This window comes from Schistocerca serialis, chromosome 12 (assembly GCF_023864345.2).
Source record: "Schistocerca serialis cubense isolate TAMUIC-IGC-003099 chromosome 12, iqSchSeri2.2, whole genome shotgun sequence".
In the NCBI taxonomy this organism is placed as follows: Eukaryota; Metazoa; Arthropoda; class Insecta; order Orthoptera; family Acrididae; genus Schistocerca; species Schistocerca serialis.
The window spans coordinates 2,094,152-2,115,575 of NC_064649.1; the positions used below are offsets into that span (position 1 = coordinate 2,094,152).

At 50.4% G+C, this 21,424-nt stretch overlaps 1 protein-coding gene across 1 annotated transcript in view; it reads left to right on the forward strand.

Moving 5' to 3' along the window:
* The window catches only part of LOC126428407 (rootletin-like), a 245,668-nt gene that overhangs the window by 105,021 nt on the left and 119,223 nt on the right, over positions 1–21,424 (forward strand). The window contains exons 10-12 of the mRNA XM_050090326.1: positions 5,727–5,869; positions 9,458–9,646; positions 16,773–16,873. Coding sequence (XP_049946283.1) covers positions 5,727–5,869; positions 9,458–9,646; positions 16,773–16,873 — 433 coding nt within the window. The remainder of the gene's footprint in view (positions 1–5,726; positions 5,870–9,457; positions 9,647–16,772; positions 16,874–21,424) is intronic.

Below are 21,424 nucleotides of genomic sequence, written 5' to 3' on the forward strand. Positions count from 1 at the left end.
TGCAAGGCTGAGCAGTCAGTTCTTCTTAATTTGCTTGGATAATCAATTTTAAGCTTTGACTTTCATTTTTACCGTTCTTGTTTTACCTTGTCTAAGGCGCAGTTGAAATGTACTGGGGTGGACTGTAACCTTGTCTCACTCCTGTTTTTCAGTTTCAAAATGTTCCAAAGTTCCTACCCAAACTTTAGATTAGTTTTTATACTGTGTACTGTTTCACTAACAACTGCAGTAGTTTTGAGGTAAAGACCTTGTTCTTAAAAATCGGGGAAAGAGAATTACAGTCCAGAATTCAAACAATACAGGGTTATTACAAATGATTGAAGCGATTTCACAGCTCTACAATAACTTTATTATTTGAGATATTTTCACAATGCTTTGCACACACATACAAAAACTCAAAAAGTTTTTTTAGGCATTCACAAATGTTCGATATGTGCCCCTTTAGTGATTCGGCAGACATCAAGCCGATAATCAAGTTCCTCCCACACTCGGCACAGCAAGTCCCCATCAATGAGTTCGAAAGCATCATTGATGCGAGCTCGCAGTTCTGGCACGTTTCTTGGTAGAGGAGGTTTAAACACTGAATCTTTCACATAACCCCACAGAAAGAAATCGCATGGGGTTAAGTCGGGAGAGCGTGGAGGCCATGACATGAATTGCTGATCGTGATCTCCACCACGACTGATCCATCAGTTTTCCAATCTCCTGTTTAAGAAATGCCGAACATCATGATGGAAGTGCGGTGGAGCACCATCCTGTTTAAAGATGAAGTCGGCACTGTCGGTCTCCAGTTGTGGCATGAGCCAATTTTCCAGCATGTCCAGATACACGTGTCCTGTAACGTTTTTTTCGCAGAAGAAAAAGGGGCCATAAACTTTAAACCGTGAGGCATCCAGAAGCTTTAAACTGCGCATACCATCGCGCAATGGACTTAGCAGTTGGTGGATCTTTGTTGAACTTCGTCCTGAAGTGTCGTTGCACTGTTATGACTGACTGATGTGAGTGCATTTCAAGCACAACATACGCTTTCTCGGCTCCTGTCGCCATTTTGTCTCACTGCGCTCTCGAGCACTCTGGCGGCAGAAACCTGAGGTGCGGCTTCAGCCGAACAAAACTTTATGAGTTTTTCTACGTATCTGTAGTGTGTCGCGACCATATGTCAATGAATGGAGCTACAGTGAATTTATGAAATCGCTTCAATCATTTGTAATAGCCTTGTAGAAATTCCAGAATGGAACATAACAATATTGTGAGAAGGAAAGTTACAACTAAATGTAGTGGAGATGCTGAGTCGCAGATAGACACGACAAAAGAATCTCTCAATTAAAGCCATTAAGGCCTTTGTCAACAATAGACACATGACGTGCGCATGCGTGCACGCACGTGCCATCACACACACACACTCTCTCTCTCTCTCTCTCTCTCTCTCTCTCTCTCTCTGTCACGCAAATGAAAAATGAAACGCACACACATGACTGCAGTATGAGCGGCAGCACCAGTGCATGATGGGAGTGGGTGAGGGTAAGGACGAGGCTGGGGGGGGGGGGGGGGGGGGATAGTACGGTGGGAGTGGCAGACAGTGAAGTGTCGCAGTTTAGATGGGTGGGCAGGAGAGAAGGGGGGAGGGGGTAAGTAGCGGAAAGGAGAGAAATAAAAATAAATTAAAAGACTGGGTGTGGCGGTGAAATGACTGCTGCGTACTGCTGGAATGGGAACGGGGAGGGGGCCGGATGGGTGAGGACAGTGGCTGACGAAGGTGGAGGCCGGGAGGGTTACGGGAACGTAGGATGTATTGCAGGGAAAGTTCCCACCTGCACAATTCAGAAAAGCTGGTGTCGGTGGAAAGGATCTGAATAGCACAGGCTGTGAAGCAGTCACTGAAATGAAGGATATCTCGTTTGGCAGCGTGCTCAGCAACAGGGTGGTCCAGTCGGTTTTTGGCCGCAGTTTGGCAGTGGCCGTTTGTGCGGACAGACGGCACTTCGGTTGTCGTGCCAAAATAGAATACAGCTCAGTGGTTGCAGCTTAGCTTGTCGATCACGTGACCAGTTTCACAGGTAGCCCTGCCTCTGACGGGATGGGTGATGTTTGTGAACGGAGTAGAGTAGTTGGGGGTGGGAAGATGTACGGGGCAGGTCTCACATCTAGGCCTATTACAGGGGTACGAGCCACGACGCAAGGGACTGGGAGCAGGGGTCGTGTAAGGACGGACGAGTATATTGCGTAAGTTCGGTGGACGGCGGAATACCAGTGTGGGAGGGGAGGGAAAGATAGTGGGCAGGACATTTCTCATTTCAGGGCACAACAAGTGATAATCGAAACCCTTGCGGAGAATGTAATTCCGTCGTTCCAGTCCTCCTTCAGTCTTCTTCCTCCAATTCACTTCGACAGCTTCCACCCGTTCCGTACCGAGAAGTCACTTCTGTACAGCGTAGCCACCAGTGGTCGTCACATCTGCAGTGACGAGCAGTCCCACTCGAAATATTCCTAAGGTCTCACTGAAGCCTTCACTGAAGCCTTCACTGATCGTAATCGTCCTCTCGTCCTTGTACAGAAACAAATCTCCCGTGCCTTATCCTTCCAGTCTCCCACCACCTCCCAAAGTCCCACAGTCCGGCCACACAGGAGTATTCCACTCGTAACTCAATACCGTCCTGGACCGGAGAAACTGAATTTATTAAATTCTCTGTCAGGGTTTCGATTACCTCTCGTCGTGTCCCGAAATGAGAAATGTCCTGCCCACTATCCTTCCCACCCCTCCTACCGTGGTATTCCGCCATCCACCGAACCTACACAATATACTCGTCCGTCCTTACACGACCCCTGCTCCCAATCCCTTTCATCGTGGCTCGTACCCCTGTAATAGACCTGGATGCAAGACCTGTATCGTGCGCCCCCCATCACCACCTACTACAGTCCGGTCACTAACGTCACCTATCCCATCAGAGGCAGGGCTACCTGTGAAACCAGTCACGTGATTTACAAGCTAAGCTGAAACCACTGTGCCGCATTCTCTGCAGGCACGACAAGCGACAAGCTGTCTGTCCGCACGAACGGCCACTGCCAAACTGCGGCCAAAAACCGACTGGACCACCCTGTTGCTGAGCACGCTGCCAAACGAGATATCCTTCATTTCAGTGACTGCTTCACAGCCTGTGCTATTCAGATCCTTTCCACCGACACCAGCTTCTCTGAATTGTGCAGGTGGGAACTTTCCCTGCAATACATCCTACGTTCCCGTAACCCTCCCGGCCTCCACCTTCGTCAGCCACTGTCCTCACCCATCCGGCCCCCTCCCCGTTCCCATTCCAGCACTACGCAGCCGTCATTCTACCACCACACCCAGTCTTTTTATTTCTCTCATTTTCCACTACTTCAGCCGCCCCGCTCCCCACCTCTGACGTGCACTCCGTCTAACGTGCAGCACTTACTGTCCACCGCACCGCCTCTCCGCCGCAGCCTCCTCCTTTCCACCACCCAGTTGCCACTCCCATCTTGCACTGGTGCTGCTGCTCGCAGTGTCGTTTCAGTTGGCTGAGACTGTAGTCGTGTGTGTGAGTTCAATCTGTGTGCGTGTGCGTATGCGCGTGCGTGTGCGTATGCATGTGCGTATGCGTGTATTGTCGATGCAGGCCTCAGTGGCCGAAAGCATTAATTGTGAGAGTCTTTTTGTTGTACCTCTCTGCGACTCGGCATCTCCGCTATCTGATTAGTGGCAACTTTCCTTTTCGTAATACAATTACAGTCCACTGTGTTGCTTAAATTTTTGAAAATCTACAAAATTGCAAAATAGTTTCTTATTATAAATTTTTGACCCAAATCTACTCAGTATTGGCCAGTTTTGTGTTCAGCTTGTTTTTGTGCTCAGAGCAGGAGACTGAGAGATAGAATTTTCTATATGACAGAAGGAGGAAAAATTGTTAATATCAGTTCCTCAGTCTTCATTTGTACATGGTCTATCACAGCAGTTTTCGAGAACTTTCTCAGTTACCTCAATGTTTTGCAATTTCAATGTAAACTTTTGAGGTTTTTGGACCAATTGACTTTGCTAGTTCTGCAACTGTTCTGTCTTCAGCGGATGTCTTTCAGTTTGCTTAGCATTTTTTTATCCATACGATGCTTGTGAATATGGATCAATTTTTAGGGACTTTCTGTTGGAAATTTTTCTGTGTGCTAATGGTATTTAGGGGTTTTGATCAATGAACTTGGTAGATGCGAATGAATGGTTCAGCACAGACGTGGCCTCACACTCTGCTGGAAGGCAAACATTGCGGAATTTCTGAGCAGCCTCACAGAAGACCAGCTCCCGAGCTGTGTGAGCAGAGAGAGAGAGAGAGAGAGAGAGAGAGAGAGAGAGAGAGAGAGAGAGTGTTGGGGGGGGGGGGGTGCAGTGGGGGAGGGGGGCCAGGGATGGAGTTGAGATTTGTTTATGGACCCAAATGAGTTCTAGGAACCACAACAGAGTGTATGCGTTTGTAAAGTACTCTAACTTGCTACAACAGTTTCATTTCTTTTGTGACAAACGTCAAACATTTTTTCTGATTGTGTGGATGACTGTCCTAGTAAACTACACACCAGTTAACGAGGAGTTTATCAGTTTCGGTAAAACTTTGCTCTCGATAAAACTTTTGCAAAATAGTTCACGAATGTTATTAAGTTACTGTGCTGTAATGGACTGCAGAAAACTGGTGACACTGAATGCTAAAATTAATTATTAAATGAATGACGTGAATACGTACAGATCTTTCACCACGAAAATTCACTCGTACCATTTTGAAATTGAGGCTCTACGTCGACACCCTGTGGCGACAGTGAGGGCCGCGAAGTACCCCGTTTACTGCACCGATCGACATCTGCAGTCGACTGCGGGAGCCGTTACCGAACGCTCCGTACGCTCCACTCCGCTCCGCTCCGCTCACGGCTCCCCGTTTCCTCATCTCGACAGGGAGACGAGGCTACTCCGGATCCTCACGGGGCCCGGGAACGGCTCCCGCGATTCGGAACGGGTCTGTGGTCCCCGCCGCCGAGTACCGGTCGCGCTCCGGCAGTAGTCGGGAGCTCGGGAGTCGGGTGTAGAGCGGGAGTCGTCGCTCCTTCTGTGCCGTTCCCCTCGTCTGCCTCTTCTGTCACTGTGGTGTTCTAAGTGTTCGTCTGTTTGCACTTGTGACCAGCTGCCGCGTTAGTGTCCGCACTACACCAGTGTAAAAGTAAACGAAAATTCAGAATAATCACCTTGTCGACAGCACCCGCGTCGTGTCTGTCGCCAGGAGGACGGTACGCGGCGGGGTAGAAATGACGCTGAGAGAGGGGAGAGGAGAGGGGCGGTTGTCACTCGCCGCCTCTTCTCGTATCGATCTCGTTCCTTTTTTTGTGAAAGATTCTCACTAGGGTAACGGGAAGCGGTCGAACGGAAGTCGATCCGTCACGTCGGCGCAGTACGACGGTCGTACCGGTCGCTCTCGGAGCGCCCCCCTTCGGTACGAATCGCGCCCGTTCGAGCAGCGCGACCGTTCGGCTCGTCCGCTGCCGGTGCGGCTACGAGAGTGACGCTCCGACACGTGTGACGAGAAGTGTGACTGACGGTGGCTGTAGTAGTCAGTTGAAATTTTTTTTGTTACCAATCACAGTTTGACACTTCCCCGTATCTGTGTAGTCGAGCTGTACGTCAGACAGTGTCGTGAGTGATCGAGATCGCAGGCAGTAGAGACGGTCCGTGTGTCGGGCAGGCCAGAAGGTGAAGCGGGAGGAGATCCGGCGCCTGCAGGAGCAGCTGAGGGAGCGCGACCGGCAGCTGTGCGAGCGCGACCGGCAGGTGGCGGCGCTGCAGCGCCAGCAGGAGCTCTACCTGCAGGAGGCCGACAAGTTCAAGGTCAGTGCTCTCCGCCTCTGTTTTGTATTTCTCTCCACTTAATTTTATGTCTCCGTAAGCTGCCAACTTTTTTTTTAGCTAATAGGATTACACAGTCGTACAATCGAGACTGCTCGTGCTCGTATTTCTTTCGGCAAAATTGCCAGTTGTTAGGTTATACGTTGCCTATTGTATTGGTACATAAATTTGTATACACCGCAGTGGTAAAAAGTACTTTTGTTTCAAGTATGCTTTTTAATATCAGTTGTTTTCTTTAATATCAGATGTATTATCATACGCTCAAAATTTACACGCTACATACTGTGTGATTGTGATTTATTGTGATGACTGTACAGAGCATACAGCCAGTTTGGGTTATTACAAGTAATTCCTTGAAACTTAAAATTTTCTCTCGTGCAACCGAGGTGCGGGTGTAGGTTCCCAGCACGAGTTCTCGCAGTGCCCGAGTGTAGACTGTACTTTCCAGTAAAAGACGGGGTAAGCTTTTGTCCGTCTGCCGAATGCGCTGTGGAGTACCGGTGACGGAGAGGCGCGAGGGGAGATTCGCACGGTCGCTACAGGCCGTGTCCCGGGGAGTGGAGGGCGGCACTGTTGCTGCGAGACGGAGCGGGCAGTCTCTCCTGCCGTCTGCCGCTGTCGCTGCCGTCTCTGTTCGTCCGCTATCTAGTTCGAATATTAACCGCCTTTTCCTCCCCTCGATATTCCTGTATTTCACAGACACTCGGGCTGGCAGTCTCCCCACAATCCGGCGTACACGAGCCGCCGTTTACGCTGTACTGTCAGAATGTAGTCAAAACTTTATTTTAGTTCTCTCTTTTATTGCAAACCACCTCCTTCCCAGGCACTCCTCACCCGTCCTCGACACGGGCTGCCTCCATACCGGGGGACCTGGGCTGGGGTGGGGGGGGTGCCGGGCTGCACCGTGTGCGTCGGGTCGAGGGAGGAAGCGGGGAAGGGAAACGCTAGTATCTCGAAGGGAAGCGGCAGGTGTGCCGGTTGGGAATGCAGGGGGGAGGGATGGCAGCTGTGCGGGCTAGGCACGTCGTACGAGTGTGTCGGAGGTGGTGGGGTGTGGCTAACGGTAAAGGTGACGTGGAGGCGTAGGCACGGGGAGGTCCGGTACGAGGACAGAGGAAGGGGAAAACTGTAGGAAGAGGGCAGTACAAATTGATCCCGGGAGGATTACGGGAGCGAAGGACGTGTCGCGAGGACGACTCCCGTCCCTGTAGTTCGGAAGAGTCGGCACTCGTGCCGGCACCGGTCGTAAAGAGGTCTCCGAACTCGAGCACGTCGTGCTCGGCAGCCTGTCGTGCCGCCGGGTGGTCCGCTCCGTACTCGTCCGCAGTTTGCCTGCGGTGGTTCGTTCCGGTGGACAGCCGGTCAGTTGTCGTGCCGACATAAAAAGTTGTCCGGCAATTGCGACAGAGTCGCTGTGTGACTTGCCCACTTTCGGAAGTGGCTCTACGTCTGACGGCACGGGATAAGCCTACGACACGACCGGAGTGGGATGCGGCGGTGGGTGAATAGGTCACACATCGCACGTCGGTCTTTTTCAGTGGTACAAATTGTTTCAGTTGCTGCAGCCCAGCGTGACACTGGGTGACGAGGGGGTGAGCGGAGGTGCGGTCGGAGCAGTCGGAGAACCGGAAGTCGACATCCGGGTGAATGGGTGAAACGGGTGGGAGACGAGGAGTGGAAATTGTAAAATGCAGATCGTGAAGATCTCGTCGGTGAATGTTAAAAGACAAACTGTTTGAGTTTCTGGAGGCTGGGAAGGTTTGCTCCAGATGACCCGCAAATAGTTTGTCGCAGGTGGGTGGCGTGCCGGAGCACATGGCCGTGTTACAGATTTGCACGCACGCGTGCCCCGGGACGGCACGTTTACTGCCGTGCGGCCTCCGTGCGACACGTCTGCCCTCCCACACCTCGCCTTCACCTTTCCCTTCGGCGTCTCTGTGCCTCTGCAGTCACTTTTGGAGACGATTTTAAATATCTGAGCTCTGCAACTCTGCCATCGTGAGTAATAGCAAATTTTGGAGAAGAAGACATCAGAAGATGCAGTTACTTTTCTCGTATTCGTTCACTACTGTGCACGTGTCAGCGCACCCCTCCTGGTATTCGGGGCATTGTGCCGGCCCCTTGCCGAACTGACGTGGCGGATTCACGGCGCGAGCCGCGGTGTGCGGGCTCTAGCTGCTAGCTGCTGGCCCGGTTGTGGTTCTCAGGGGTTTCTTCGCACCTGGGTCGGTGGTTACCAGTTCGGTACCCGAGTCCCTGCTCAGTTACACGATTTGCAAACATTTAAAAATTGGCATCACTTTTCACGTGACTGACACTATACGCAGACAACTGAGGTACGTGTATTCCGTTCTGGGGGTTACGGGGTGACAACAGAAAGGTCATCGGGCCATTCCCTAAATTAACTGTGCCAAATTCCACTGTAAAGATGTCGACCCTTTGTAGATGTGGGATGAAAGCACGAGAAAACAAAGAAAATTCTCTAACGGCATCGTACTGTGGGGCACTTTCTCACCGAAGAAAGAAGTGCGTGTTTCACAGGCGTGAGTGATAAGTATATTGCCTGCCGGGTCCACTGCAGAACCTCTCGTAGACAGCTGTTGAAACAGTTACACATTCTGACAACTGCCCCACAGTTCGTTTAACACCACACGAATTTTGTTGCGGACAATAGTCCGATTGAAAAAAACGTCGAAGAATCTTTGTTCACTTATTCAGTTATGCAAAGAATCTGATAGCGTATAAAATTAACTTAAAATTATATCCATTTGACAGTTCCTTCTTACTACATTAAAGGAGAGGGACTGAACAAAGTAAAGCACAAATCGCTGTCTGAGAACAAAGTAGCTTTAGCCAGTCATGTAAATCATCAGTGCTGCAGTGTTTTCCACTTAGCGAGTGTCCTATAGGCATATAACTGAGTCGTTCTGTATTGTAGTGAGAGATTACAACTGCCACAGAGGTTCACTGCCCCCCCCCCCCCCCCCACCTGCCCCCTCTCCTGCCACCTACTTTTCTGTACCTGTCATTAAAACATCTTTACTATGAATTGTATTTGGGTCAGTGATTTTCCATTTGCAACATAGAAATTTTGTGTCAAATGGTTTTGATGGGATAAAATAACAATAATCCGTATTAGGATAGACTGCTACTCACCATTTAGAGGAGTGCCGATCTATCAGACAGAGTCCTTCATCAGATGTATACACACACACACACACACACACACACACACACACAGTGTGTGGCCTCAAGACTGGGAGACACCAGGGGCTACATGCATGTGAGGTGTGCATTTGTGTGTTTTTTTTTTTTTCTGTCTCTGATGAAGTGCTGAAGTGCTTTGTCCGACTTCTTCTAACTGTGCCCACCTATTGCGCAACTGCTCTTCTGTGTGGTGAATAGCAGTCTACCTTATTTGCATAAGTTTCACATTCAGAAAAATATTATGATTTACATGTTTCTTGTTCGTAAAAAGTAAAAAAAAATCAAAAAATATTCTACGTATAAGATAATAGTGGACGTGTGCCGCAGTCTGTCGGCATTACAAACTCTCCGTCTGATCTGCAGGAAGAAGTCGACAAGCTGTACGCCCAGCTCGCCCACCGCGACAGCGCCGACGGCTGCGCGGACCCCGACGCCGAGGCGGCGCGCCGGGACGCGGAGACTCGGCGAGCGGAGCTGGAGGCGGCGAAGGCGGAGGCGCGCGACCTGGCCGAGCGGCTCGCGGCCGCCGAGGCGGAGCTCCGGGAGGCGCAGGTGCGTACCTCTGCGGGAGGGCGCCGAGGGGAACGCGTACTGTGTCGTCTCGGGCGGCCGGGAGACGGGGCACCGAACGTACCGCAGTTGCCAGTTTCCTAGCAGTACTCGCCGATACAGACGGGTGGAATTCGGACGCCACACCGGTGGGTCCGTAGCGGCGCTCAAACCTGCGGATCGCGTCACTAAAATTGACCCTTATAGCGTAACCGTGGTGTATCGAGAGAGAGTTTTTGGACGGCAGACTGAGGGTGGAAAGTTTGGAAAAGCTCATCGTGCAGTATTCTGCTGTACTATCAGAGTGATTTTGCTAATTGGGGACGAACCGCAGTAAAAGAGCGCCTAGACGATAAAGAGTAGAAAAGGTCACATCGAAATATGTCCCGAAATAGAGAGGGAGGTATTCCCACTTGAAAGTAGAGATAAGACGTTTGACAGTGCATGTTTCAGTTATTGAAGGCACACGTGTGAGCACAACAGACCTATGGAACACTCTGTGTGGACTAGTGTTTTAGCTCCACACTTCAGCAACTGTCAATCCTCTGCGTTTGGGTGGGGATTACTGGCGACTTCCTCGTGGGACGGGTTATCCTTCGAAAGTGCCCCACGCACGAGGCATATCTGCACTCCCCGTGGCTTACTGTCTCCCCTACCGGATGTGGCTACTACGCGACGGTGTTCCAGTTCGCTTCCCCATTTCTGTGCGGAGGCGTGTCGACCGTGTCTATCCTGACAGACGAATCGGACGAGTCGTTCCGGTCGTACGGCCTGCCCGGTCGCCGAACCTCGAGCCTTTAGATCTGTAGCTGAAAGAAGTCGCGTATGCGGATCTCGTTCCAGACGTGCAGACACTGAAACTGGGCACCTGTGCTGCCATTCGATTGCGAGGTGACACATTTGAATCTGCGTGTCGTTTGCCACTGCGTCGTTTTCACAAACACTTGAAGCCCGGGGGAGGGAGAGGGGAGGACTGAGAGAGCCTCGTCTATGCGTAATATTGCGAGAGTGTGTCGTACACTCTGTCGAACTTTACAGGTGCAACGAATTAACAAATATCCTATAGCAGAGACACCGTACTTTTCTCGTGTTTCTGTGTTAGGGAACACTAGAGAAATAGTGCGAAAGTGGCGCAACGAATCCTCTGTCGAGTACTAAGTGTGCAACACAGAGTAATCTCGTAGATCTGGATGCGGTCGTAGGACGGGTCGCCGGTGTAGGTCTCTAGGGATTCGACGACCGATCCGGTACGTTTGCCGCAGGTACGTAAGCTCTAGGAGGGGAGTGTGCCGTGTCGAAGGAGTGGCAACTGTCGAAGTATATATGTCGTCACTCGTCACGTCAGTTTTACGAGGACCGTGGTTCGAGTTTAGGCTTCGGTGATGTTTATGCGGATACCGAAATATGTGGCTTTCGATTTAGAAAAGGAGCTGTCGCGGGAAGTGGAGGAGCTATTCTTTTCCACGAGTCCAGACTGCGGACACACGGCGGACAGATCTGAACCGAGCCGGGGAGCCACTGCCGGGGCCCGTACAGAGGCATTTGTGTCATTGTTTCTCCGTCACTCCATTTGTGAGGGAAACGGGAAAGGTAACGACTTGGAACGGTACGAGGTACTCTCCGCCGAATACTGCGGGGTGGCTCGCAGGGCGTGGGTGTAGGTGTAGGTTGTACTGCTCGCTCGGCTTATCTTCTGTCCGTCTCCGTACTGTTCTCACTCTGTCCTCACACTGTTTGTGTACTGAGGTTGTCACCCGCTTGCTGGTGTGCTGTCTGGTATTTCCTGCTCTCCCTGATGCCTCCTCCATCACAGTCACACGTCACCTTCACTACAGGCGGGGCCCGAGTGAGCTACCACTCCCCCTTCCCACCCTCCAACCTGTGCCTCTTTTCTCCCTGAGGAACAAACTAATAGTTTTGAAAGTGAAGAATATTTTTTTCATTTTTAAATACGTGTATCGGCAGGACCACATTGTAGCTTCTGGAAAATAAGCGGCTGTCGTTCATTTTGTGTCTCCGTAATTTTATAGTTTTTTGTGCGAGTTTACCTTTCGGTACTATCGGTATGAGCCTTGTAATATTAAAGTTTTATCTGTTAAAAGTGAACACGTTCTAAACCTGTCCCATTACTCTACTGGCCGTGTCTGGTACAGATATGTTTGGGCTCTTTATCTTGTCTGGTCAGCAAAGTCACACTATTAAGAGTGTCTTTTAGTGTGACGTCTCTGCAAATTTCAGATGATTCTTAGCTGACTCCTTTGTTGTTCAAAATTGGCTTAAGTTTGAAAATAAGAAAAAATTGTAATCGTAGAAAAATATGGGAAATTAAGTTTTCTATTACGAATGTGTCGAGGACTGAAACGTCTCGGCACGTTATAACTGTGTGCCGGAGTGGGACTCGGACCCGGGAGCTTTGCCTTCCGTGGGCCAGCGGTGTAGCCCTCGACGAGAGCCCTGGGCTCGAGGTCCGGTCTGACGCGCAGTTTTAATCTGTCAGTGAGTTTCAGATTACCGCACACTCTGCCGAGTGAAAATTCTCTCTGCCGGATGCTGTCGACGTATCGCATTTCGAGCTTGCACTCGCCTTATTTTTGAGTTGTCAGCCAGATTTCACACACCATTTCAGTGGGTTCCTTTGCTACAAAAATATTATGTTAACTTACGTTAACTTGACTGGAAACTAAATAATCGGAGTACTATTGTATATGCGGTTCGAAAGCTAGTGCGGGAGACACCCACCACTCCTCGTGAGATCAATATTTTAAGAAACTATTACAGGAACTACTCTAGGTAGCTCGTAAAGTTTCTCGCAAATGACTCTCGTTCCCATTTGATGCTGCTACCTTTTGTTAAATTGTGGTAAAGGTCTTATCAAACCCAATATAAAAAATTTGTCGTCACTTTTTCAGCTGTCGTATTTACTAGATTCGTCAGCTCAGTAACTGGAGTGAAAGGGAAACTGACATTATATATCATCTCGTAACAGAGACACTCGTATAATGGGTTACAATCTAGTCCATTTGTGAAGAATTTAAGTTCGGGCCAAATATCTTCCTTGTTTAATTGACTCAGAATTAATGGTTTGTCAAAAATGTGATAGTGGTTTTTTGTATTAAATGACACATTACTTTCTTCGGGAATAAAGTAGACGACTCACCGGATGGCAGAAGCGCTGCATCATCAGTAGGCACACGGACAGGAGGTACAAAACTTGGCTAACTTTCTAGGTGCAGGAAAAACGTGCGCACGCACACACACACACACACACACACACACACACACACACACACACGCACGCACGCACGCACACGCACACGCACACACACACTCACTCGTGTGCACACATCTGTCTCCCTACACTGTGCTCAGTCAACTGACCCTCAGTGAGTGTACTAGGGTGGGGTGGGGGTTTGTGGCGGGGTCGGCTGAGGCAGGAGGCGAGGACGGAGTTGGGGTGGCTCGTGGGAGAGTGGGGAGCCGTCTGTGGGTTTGCTAGGGCTGCAGGTTGAGTGGGCAGTTGGCAGACAGTAAAGTAGGGCGTGAGGCAACAGCACACAGCTAGCAGACGTGACGACAAAAATTGGGTGGTGGTAGTGGGGCAGGGGATTGTGGACACACACTTGCGCATGCGTGCACACATGTTCATGCGGGCACGCATGCACGCCCCCCCCCCCCCCCCTCCCCCTGCCCCACACGCACACACACGCTATTGGGTGGGTGGGGAGCGTGGAGAGGCAGCAGGTTAAATCCAGAAATGCTATGGGAACAAAGGATTTGCTGTAAGAATAATTCCCATCTGCACAGCTCAGAAAAGCTGGTGGTGGTGGTGGTGGTGGTGGTGGTGAGGAGGAGGATGCAAATGGCACGCGGTGTGAAGTGAAGTGGCCATTAAAATCTTGCAAGTTCTGCTCTGCTAACTGTTGTGCTACTGGGTTATCTGCCCTGTTTTTGGCAACAGTTTGGCAGTGGCCGCTCATTCTCGTTGACAGCTGGTTGGTTGCCATACGAATGTAAAATGCTGTCTGTGCAGCAGGGCTGCTATGTAATGTGGCTGCTTTCACAGGTGGCCCGGCCTCTGATGGGGTAGGATAAGCCTGCGATGGGACTGCTGGGTGGGTGGGTCTTGCATCTGAGTCTTACACGAGAGTATGGTCCCTTTGGCAGGGGATTAGGGGTGGGAGTGGCACAGAGATGGGTTAGGTTTTTGTTGAGCTCGGGTGGGCAGCAGAACACCACTTTGGTAGGGGCCGGAAGTATCTCAGATAGCGTGCCCCTCATTTCGTGGCACGATTATAGATAATTAAAGCCTCTGAAGGACGTGGTTCAGTTGTTCAAGTCCGGGGTGATATTGCGTGACACGGGAGGTGCTTCTTTTTGGTTGGTTCTTATTACGGATGTGAGGATCAGGCACGTGTGAGGATATTGTGCAGGAAATCTGTTTGCGAATTAGGCCTCGAGGGTATTGCCTGTCTGTGAAGGCCTTCAGCCTTCTAGGGGAGGGAGTTCTCTTTACTGCAGATGTGTGTACCACGGGTGGCCAGACTGTACGGGAGGGATTTTTTGGTGTGAAAGCGGTGGCAGCTGTTGAACTGCGAGTACTGTTAGTGACTGGTGGGTTTGATGTGGACTGAGATGTGGATGGAGTCATCTGACAGGAGGAGGCTGACATCTGTGAAGGTGGTACGGTGGGCGGAAGAGGACCAGGTGAAATGGATGGGAGACAAGGTGCTGAGGTTCTGGAGAAATGAGGATGAGATATCCTTGCCTCGGATCCAAATTATAAAGATCTCGTCAATAATTTGGGAAACTAGGAATGTCGTTTCTGAAAGTATTTGTATGGAGTGTAGCCATGTATGGAAGTGAAACATGGACGATAAATAGTTTAGACAAGAAGATAATAGAAGATTTCGAAATGTGGTGCTACAGAAGAATGTTGAAGATTAGATGGGTAGATCACATAACTAATGAGGAGGTATTGAATAGGATTGGGGAGAAGAGAAGTTTGTGGCACAACTTGACCAGAAGAAGGGATCGGTTGGTAGGACATGTCCTGAGGCATCAAGGGATCACAAATTTAGCATTGGAGGGCAGCGTGGAGGGTAAAAATCGTAGAGGGAGGCCAAGAGATGAATACACTAAGCAGATTCAGAACGATGTAGGTTGCAGTAGGTACTGGGAGATGAAGAAGCTTGCACATGATAGAGTAGCATGGAGAGCTGCATCAAACCAGTCTCGGGACTGAAGACAACAACAACAACAACAACAACAACAACAACAAGAATGTTTTCTTTAGGGAGCCCACGAAGTGGTTGGCAGAGGAGGGTGCCGTGTGGGTACCCACGGCTGTGCCACGGATTTGTCTTTAAGCATGCCCTTCAAATGCAAAGTTGTTACAGGTTAGGTTGCAGTCGGTTAGGTGGGTTCGGAACCTGCAGGGCGCCGGGAGAGGTAGTGTCCAATCGCGGCGAGCCCTTGGGTACGGGGGATGTCGGTGTATACGGTGGTCGCGTAAACGGTGACGAGTAGGGATCTGGGAGGTTAGAGTGTGGACCTGGTGGAGAGCCGGTGCAGGAAGTGGTTGGTACTTTCAGTACGGGAGACTAGGTTTTGGACAGTTAGTCGGAGATGTCGATCGACGGGGGCTCGGACTCTTTCGACGGGGGCTCTGTAACCGGCCACATTGGGGAGCCCGGGCTTGTTATGTTTGTGGATTTTGGGGAGCATATAGAAGGGGTGTGTGTGTGGAGTGGTGTTGGGGTGAGTAGGGAGATGGATTCAGAGAAAAGGTTCTGGGTAGGGGTTAAGGATTACAGCAGGGATTGGAGGTTACGTCGTACTTCTGGGATGGGATTACTCTTGCAGAGCTCGTAGGAGCAGGTGTCGGACAACTGGTGGAGGCCCTCTGCTAGGTAGTCACTCCAGTTCGTCAAAACAGTGGCGAAATCTCTGTCTGCCGGAAGGATTGTGAGATCAGTACCCGTTTTCAGGTTGTGTAGGGCAGTCCTTTCTCCTGTTGAAATGTAGTTGTTCTTAGGGAGGAATGTGAGGAAGGATGTTGAGGCCAGGTCGGAACTTAGGAGTTTCAGAAGGTGACCGGGGGACAGTTAGTCGGGAGTGTGGGACGTTGACAGTCGGACGGCGGTACAGACCGGAACGGGCAGAGTTCAACAGTAGGATCGGATTGGCTTCGGTCGGAGGGGTCGGTGGCAAAGAAGTGTTTCCACTGTAGGGAATGGGTGGGGGAGAGGGGGTCTTTCACAGTTCCAACTGAACTACGTCCTTCGTCAGGGCTCCGATTATCTATCGTGCCCTGAAATGAGGGACATCCTATCCAAAATACTTCCGGCCCCTACCAAAGTGGTGCCTGCCCAGTCTACCCACCCAGCACCAACTACTCTTGTCCCATCACAGACTTAAACCTACTCCATCGGAGGGCAGGCTGTCTGAAAAGGCAGCCGTGTTACATAGTGGCACTGCTACAATCACTGCTCAGCATTTTGATTTGCTACGACAACGGATCAGACGACAACTAGAATGAGTGGCCACCACCAAACTTGCCAAACATGAGGTGGACCGACCAGTGGCACAACATTCAGCAGAGCACAACAGGCAAGATTCCAATGGATGCTTCACAACCTGTGCTATCTGGATCCTCCTCACCACCCACAAGCTTTTCTGAGCTCTTCAAATGGAAGTTATCCTTACAACAAAGAGCTGGCAGTCGACTGGTCACAGTGTAAAGAAAGGGACAGTTGTGTGTGTGTGTGTGTGTTTCCTACAGCTAGAAAACGGGAGTGCATCCCAAAAGGCTCCGTAGCTTTCGTTCTTGCGCCTATTGACGACACAGTGCTTCTGACTTCGTCTGTCATCTCCTTTGTTCTTAAATAATTTGTAAATTTCAACGACTTTCCATAGATTACATTACTTTCTTCATCTGTATTGTAAATGTCATCTTAAAACTCACATAAGCTGTCAGTACTTGCTGTAGAAGCATATTTTTTTTATGCATAACTGAACATTGAGAACAACCGTTTTTGTCCTTGGGCAGTGAGAAATTTTTAAATAAGTAACCGAGATCTAGTCTTGCAAACTGTCATATATTTTTCTTCCCTCTTCTCCCGTGTTGCAGGGGCACGCCGAGGCAAACGGCAGAGAGGAGTTCCTGAGGTTCCACGAGCAGGCAGCCGCGAAGACGAAGAGGGAGCACGACGAGCGGGTCGCCGCGCTGCAGTACGTGTCGCCGGCTCCGCCCGCCCTGTCGGCGTTCGCTTTTAGACCGTAACACCTCACCTCGCGGGAGGAACTGCCGTTACCGGCAAGACCCCTGCCGTGCACCAGTTACTGAGAGTGGAAAGCTGAGTGCACTCTGTGTGGTGAAGAGGGATGGGTGGACGCAGAGACGGGTCAGAAAACGAAAAATATTGGAAACTAAAAGTAAATGAAGAAAGGAATAGTTACTGAGAAGAAATGCTGAAATCAAACAAATTGACTTAAGTTAAAGCCCGGGGGGTGGCGAGAACCGAGGACGCGTTCCCACCTGCGGAGCTCGACCGACGTGTCACGGACTGTGCTGTGTGACCAGATATTGCGTGTCGCTAGCATACACCTTCTGGCCCTCTGCCTGTGCCCGTTCGTCCCGACCGATAACTGGCCGGTAGTCGTGGCCGAATAGCATTTACGTGATAGCTGGTATACGAGGTGGGCCTCACCACAGGTGGCTCTCTCTCTCTGATAGTACAGGGCGTGGTGGCTCTCTCTCTCTGATAGTACGGGGCTGCTGTAGGTGGCGGTAGGAGGGTGCACAGTGGGGACAGGAGGACCAGAGGGTCTGACGAGGATATCGCACAGACTGGGAATGCGACAAAAAGCTATTCTACGTGTGGTGGGCAAAATGTCGGACGGAAGGACCTCATTTTAGGGCACGATCTTAAGAAGTATCGGAGTAATACATTCGAGACTGGGATAGTACTGAGTGACAAACGGAGTACTCTGTAGTTGTTTTTTTGAAGATATCTGCAGTGTGACGGGCTGGGAAACCTGCCTTTAAACTGGCCTTCACACCCGGTGCAGGCTGAGATGAGAACGGTACGTACTGCCGTAAAGAGAGTTCATCCGAACAGATACATTTTCCTCAATTACCGAGGCTGTCGGGAGGGTACATCTGACGTGTGAAGTACGGCAACTACTGTTCTTTGTCAGTAGGTGCAATGTGGACAGAATTGTGTAGCCGGGATCCGACGAGGACGAGATCGACGTAGAGGAAAGTGGCACGGGATCTGAAATAGGACCGTGTGGAATCTAATTGGGTGAGTGTATTAAGAGATTTCGGGAATTTTAACAGATCGGCCTCACCGGGAGTCGGTGCGGTGAAGGTGTTTCAGTGTATCTAAACCGAACCGGGAGCCGAATGCTTATTATATCGGGAGAGCCCCCTCCGAGGGACCCGGGGAACGGTCGGCGTAGGAAGGAGCCTCGGTCCGCTCGGCGGTGCCCCTGATCTTTTTCTGTGGTTGCCCCTCTCAGGTAAAGTAGCTGCTGGTAAGTGTAAGGTGAGCAGGACAGACATACTTGGTTTAGATCCAGATGGGCACTGACTGAGGAAATGTCCAGCAGCAGGCAGACAGTGAACACTGGGAAGGTCAGTTTAGAGGCAGGTGGCATCAGTAGTGAAAAGCAAGTTGGGTAGTGGGATTGGGATGGGCACAGATTTGAGCCGACCTAGGGAATGGACGGTATCTTAAATATAGAAAGTAAGTCTTTGTACTACAGGTTGCAGGCATTGATTAACTGATGCTGATATATGAATTTTTTACCATTTTTCTGATCTTTTTTCTTGCTTTTCTTCCTTTTTCCTCTCTTTTTGCCCCATCTACTCCTTTTTTGCAACTCCCACAATCTGCAACTTTCTAGACCCTCCTCTCTTGCCGTGATGTATCCCGTCATGTATTTTGTTCGGTCCTTTCAAAAACTTCCTTTTGCAGTATTGGAACTGAGGCTCCTTACACTTACCTGCCTAATCTGTAAGCTATATGCCTCATCTGTCAATTTCCATTACACCAGATTTCTCACCTTCTACAAAGTCCTGCAGTAATCTGCCCCTCACGTTTCCTCGGACGGTACCGTCTGCCGGGCCGACTGCGAACTGCGATGACGGGCCGGACTTCACCTCGAAATCTGTCCCGGCTCCTCCGAAAATACCTCGACAGTGGTGTTTCCTTTTCTGTCCGGCTCCAGCTCCCTAAACGGCCACGATTCCCGTTCTGCAAACCGGTCGCGGCCGACCTCCCGGACATCCTGCGGCCCCCACCGCTCCCTCCCGATCGACGATGACTCGCTGTCACGAGAACCGGTCACCTTCTCGACCCCTCGAGTTGGGCACCCTCTCTCTCTGTCCGAAGCATCCGTATTTTCCGAGGATCTCACTTTCGGCCTCAAACCTGTATTTCGTCGTGCAACTTTGGTAAAGGACGTACTTCCCTTCGCACTTAATGTGAATCGGAAATATCACTTCGGAACTCGATCGCAAAACCTTTGTGACGGCAGACGTGACACCGAACGCAGCCTCCGACAGTTACCACACGATTCGTCGTCACTACCTCAAAATCGCCACACTCACAGGATTTCGGAGTATTCCTCACATCCGGCATTGCTTCTCAACCCTTCCTCGGTTCCTCACAATATGACCCTAGCTTGTCCTCATCAGAACCCCAGGCTCTACATTCCCTAAAAACTGAAAAACTGATGACACCGTCATTATCCTCCCTGCAGACGACAGATGTACCACTGTGGTACTTGACCGAAGGAGTTGTTCGCGAAGGTCTACGCCAGCTGTCTGCCACCTCTATTTACAGCATCTGCCACCGAGATTCCGTCCCCGTCACTGTCGTGCAGTCCCTCGTTAAAACATCGGCCCCCCACCCCCTCCCGAGGGTCTGACACCTCGATCCACCCGAACCGTGCATCCCCAGCTTTTAACCCTCTTCCTGACAGCCACAAACCCAATCACCGTGGCTATCACACTGTTGCTGGCTTCGAAGCACCCACCGAATGTATATTTTCTTTAGTTGATCGACACTTGCAACCCACAGCACAAAGACTTGCTTCCTGTATTAAAGATGCCGACAGTTTCCTAGATCGTCTGAAGCCTGTGCCCTTCCCGTTCCCAGCACATAACTCGCTTGTCACCACTGGTGCGATCTCCTCCTATGCCGACATTCCCCACGTATGTGGTCCGCCTGCTCCTGGACATTTCCTCAGTCGGTGCCCACCCGATTAAACAGACGACGCCCTTCCCGTTCACCTTAATCGACTTTACACTTACCGGCAACTACTTTACCTTTGAGGTGCGGATGTAGAAACAGGTCAGGGGCACAGCCTTGGGGACCGGAATGGCTCTTCCTGTGCCAGCCTTTTCATTGGTCACTTGTAGCGGCTGTCCTGGGATTCGTGAGCCTTCAGCCTCCGGTTTGGATTAGATACACTGACGATACCTTTGCTGTACGGACACACGGTGAGGCTGACATCGTAAAATTCGTGGAACCTACAAATACTACTGGTGAGTAAATTTCACAAGGTCCTATTCCAAATCGTGTGCCACTTTCCTCGATGTCAATCTTGTCCTCGTAGATGCTCGTCTACCTACATCAGTTTAAATTAAACGTACTAACAAATGACAGTACTTACGTTTCGACACTGGCCGTACTTTTTGAGTCGACGTCGCCTCTCGTACTGCCTCGGCATTCGAGGCGTACGTATTTGTTCGGACGCGGACTCTTTACGGCGGCACTCGTCTCGGCCTTCACTGGATGTGGAGCCTAGTTTGAGAGCAGACTTAGTAGACCGTCACATCCGACCCCGGTAGTGCCGATTCCTCCGAAAGACGACTTAGGACTGAACCGCTCGTCACTCGCTACTATTCCGGTCTCGAATTTATTATTTGGCTACTTCGACAAGGCTACGACTTCCTTAAATTGTACCGTAAAATGGGGTCCACTCTGTTCGACGTATTGCCCGCCGCACGTAGAATAGCTTTTCGTCGACCTCCCGATCTCTGCGATATCCTCGTCGGACTCTTTGCCCTTTCTGCGCCGGTTTCCCTACCCTACGGTTCCTACTCCTGTGACTGTCCCAACTGCGAGACTTGCCCTGTGCACCCTTCTGCCGCCACCTGTACCAGTCCTGCAGCTGGCAAAAAATATAATTATGGAGAGCGGACACGTCGTGTAGCAGCTGTCACGTAAACGTGGTCTCTACCGCCGAGTTATCGGTTAGGATAAATGGGTCGGATTTTTCTGGTGTGAATATTTCTTCTCAGTAAGTATTCCTTTCTTCACTCCCTTTAGTTTTCTTTATCTTTTATTTCCTGACCTGTCTGTTTTTGCCCACCTTGTACCTCTACCACATACAATCCTCTCTTATTGACTTGTGTATGATATTTTGTCAGTAATTTCTGTCTTGCATATTACCCTGTCTTCTACCTTTAAGGTCTCAGGTTTTCAAATCTCGTTCAGAGAAGTCCCTTAAGTCTCCCCACCTGTGGTTCCGACCTGGGTTTCTGAGCAACTTTTCCGAGCTCTCACCGTTTCCTAAAACTCACCGATCCTTTACCATCGCCATTCTTCCTCTCTCTTTGACCCTTCTGTGAGGAGGAGGCGCCACCGGCTCCAAAGGCTGACACATTTCGATACCTTTACACGTTTTCTTGTGCCGCAACTTGGTGAGTAGGTTTATCACGTATCTGAAGGAGACTTATACTATAACATTGTTTTCGGAACCTGAAAA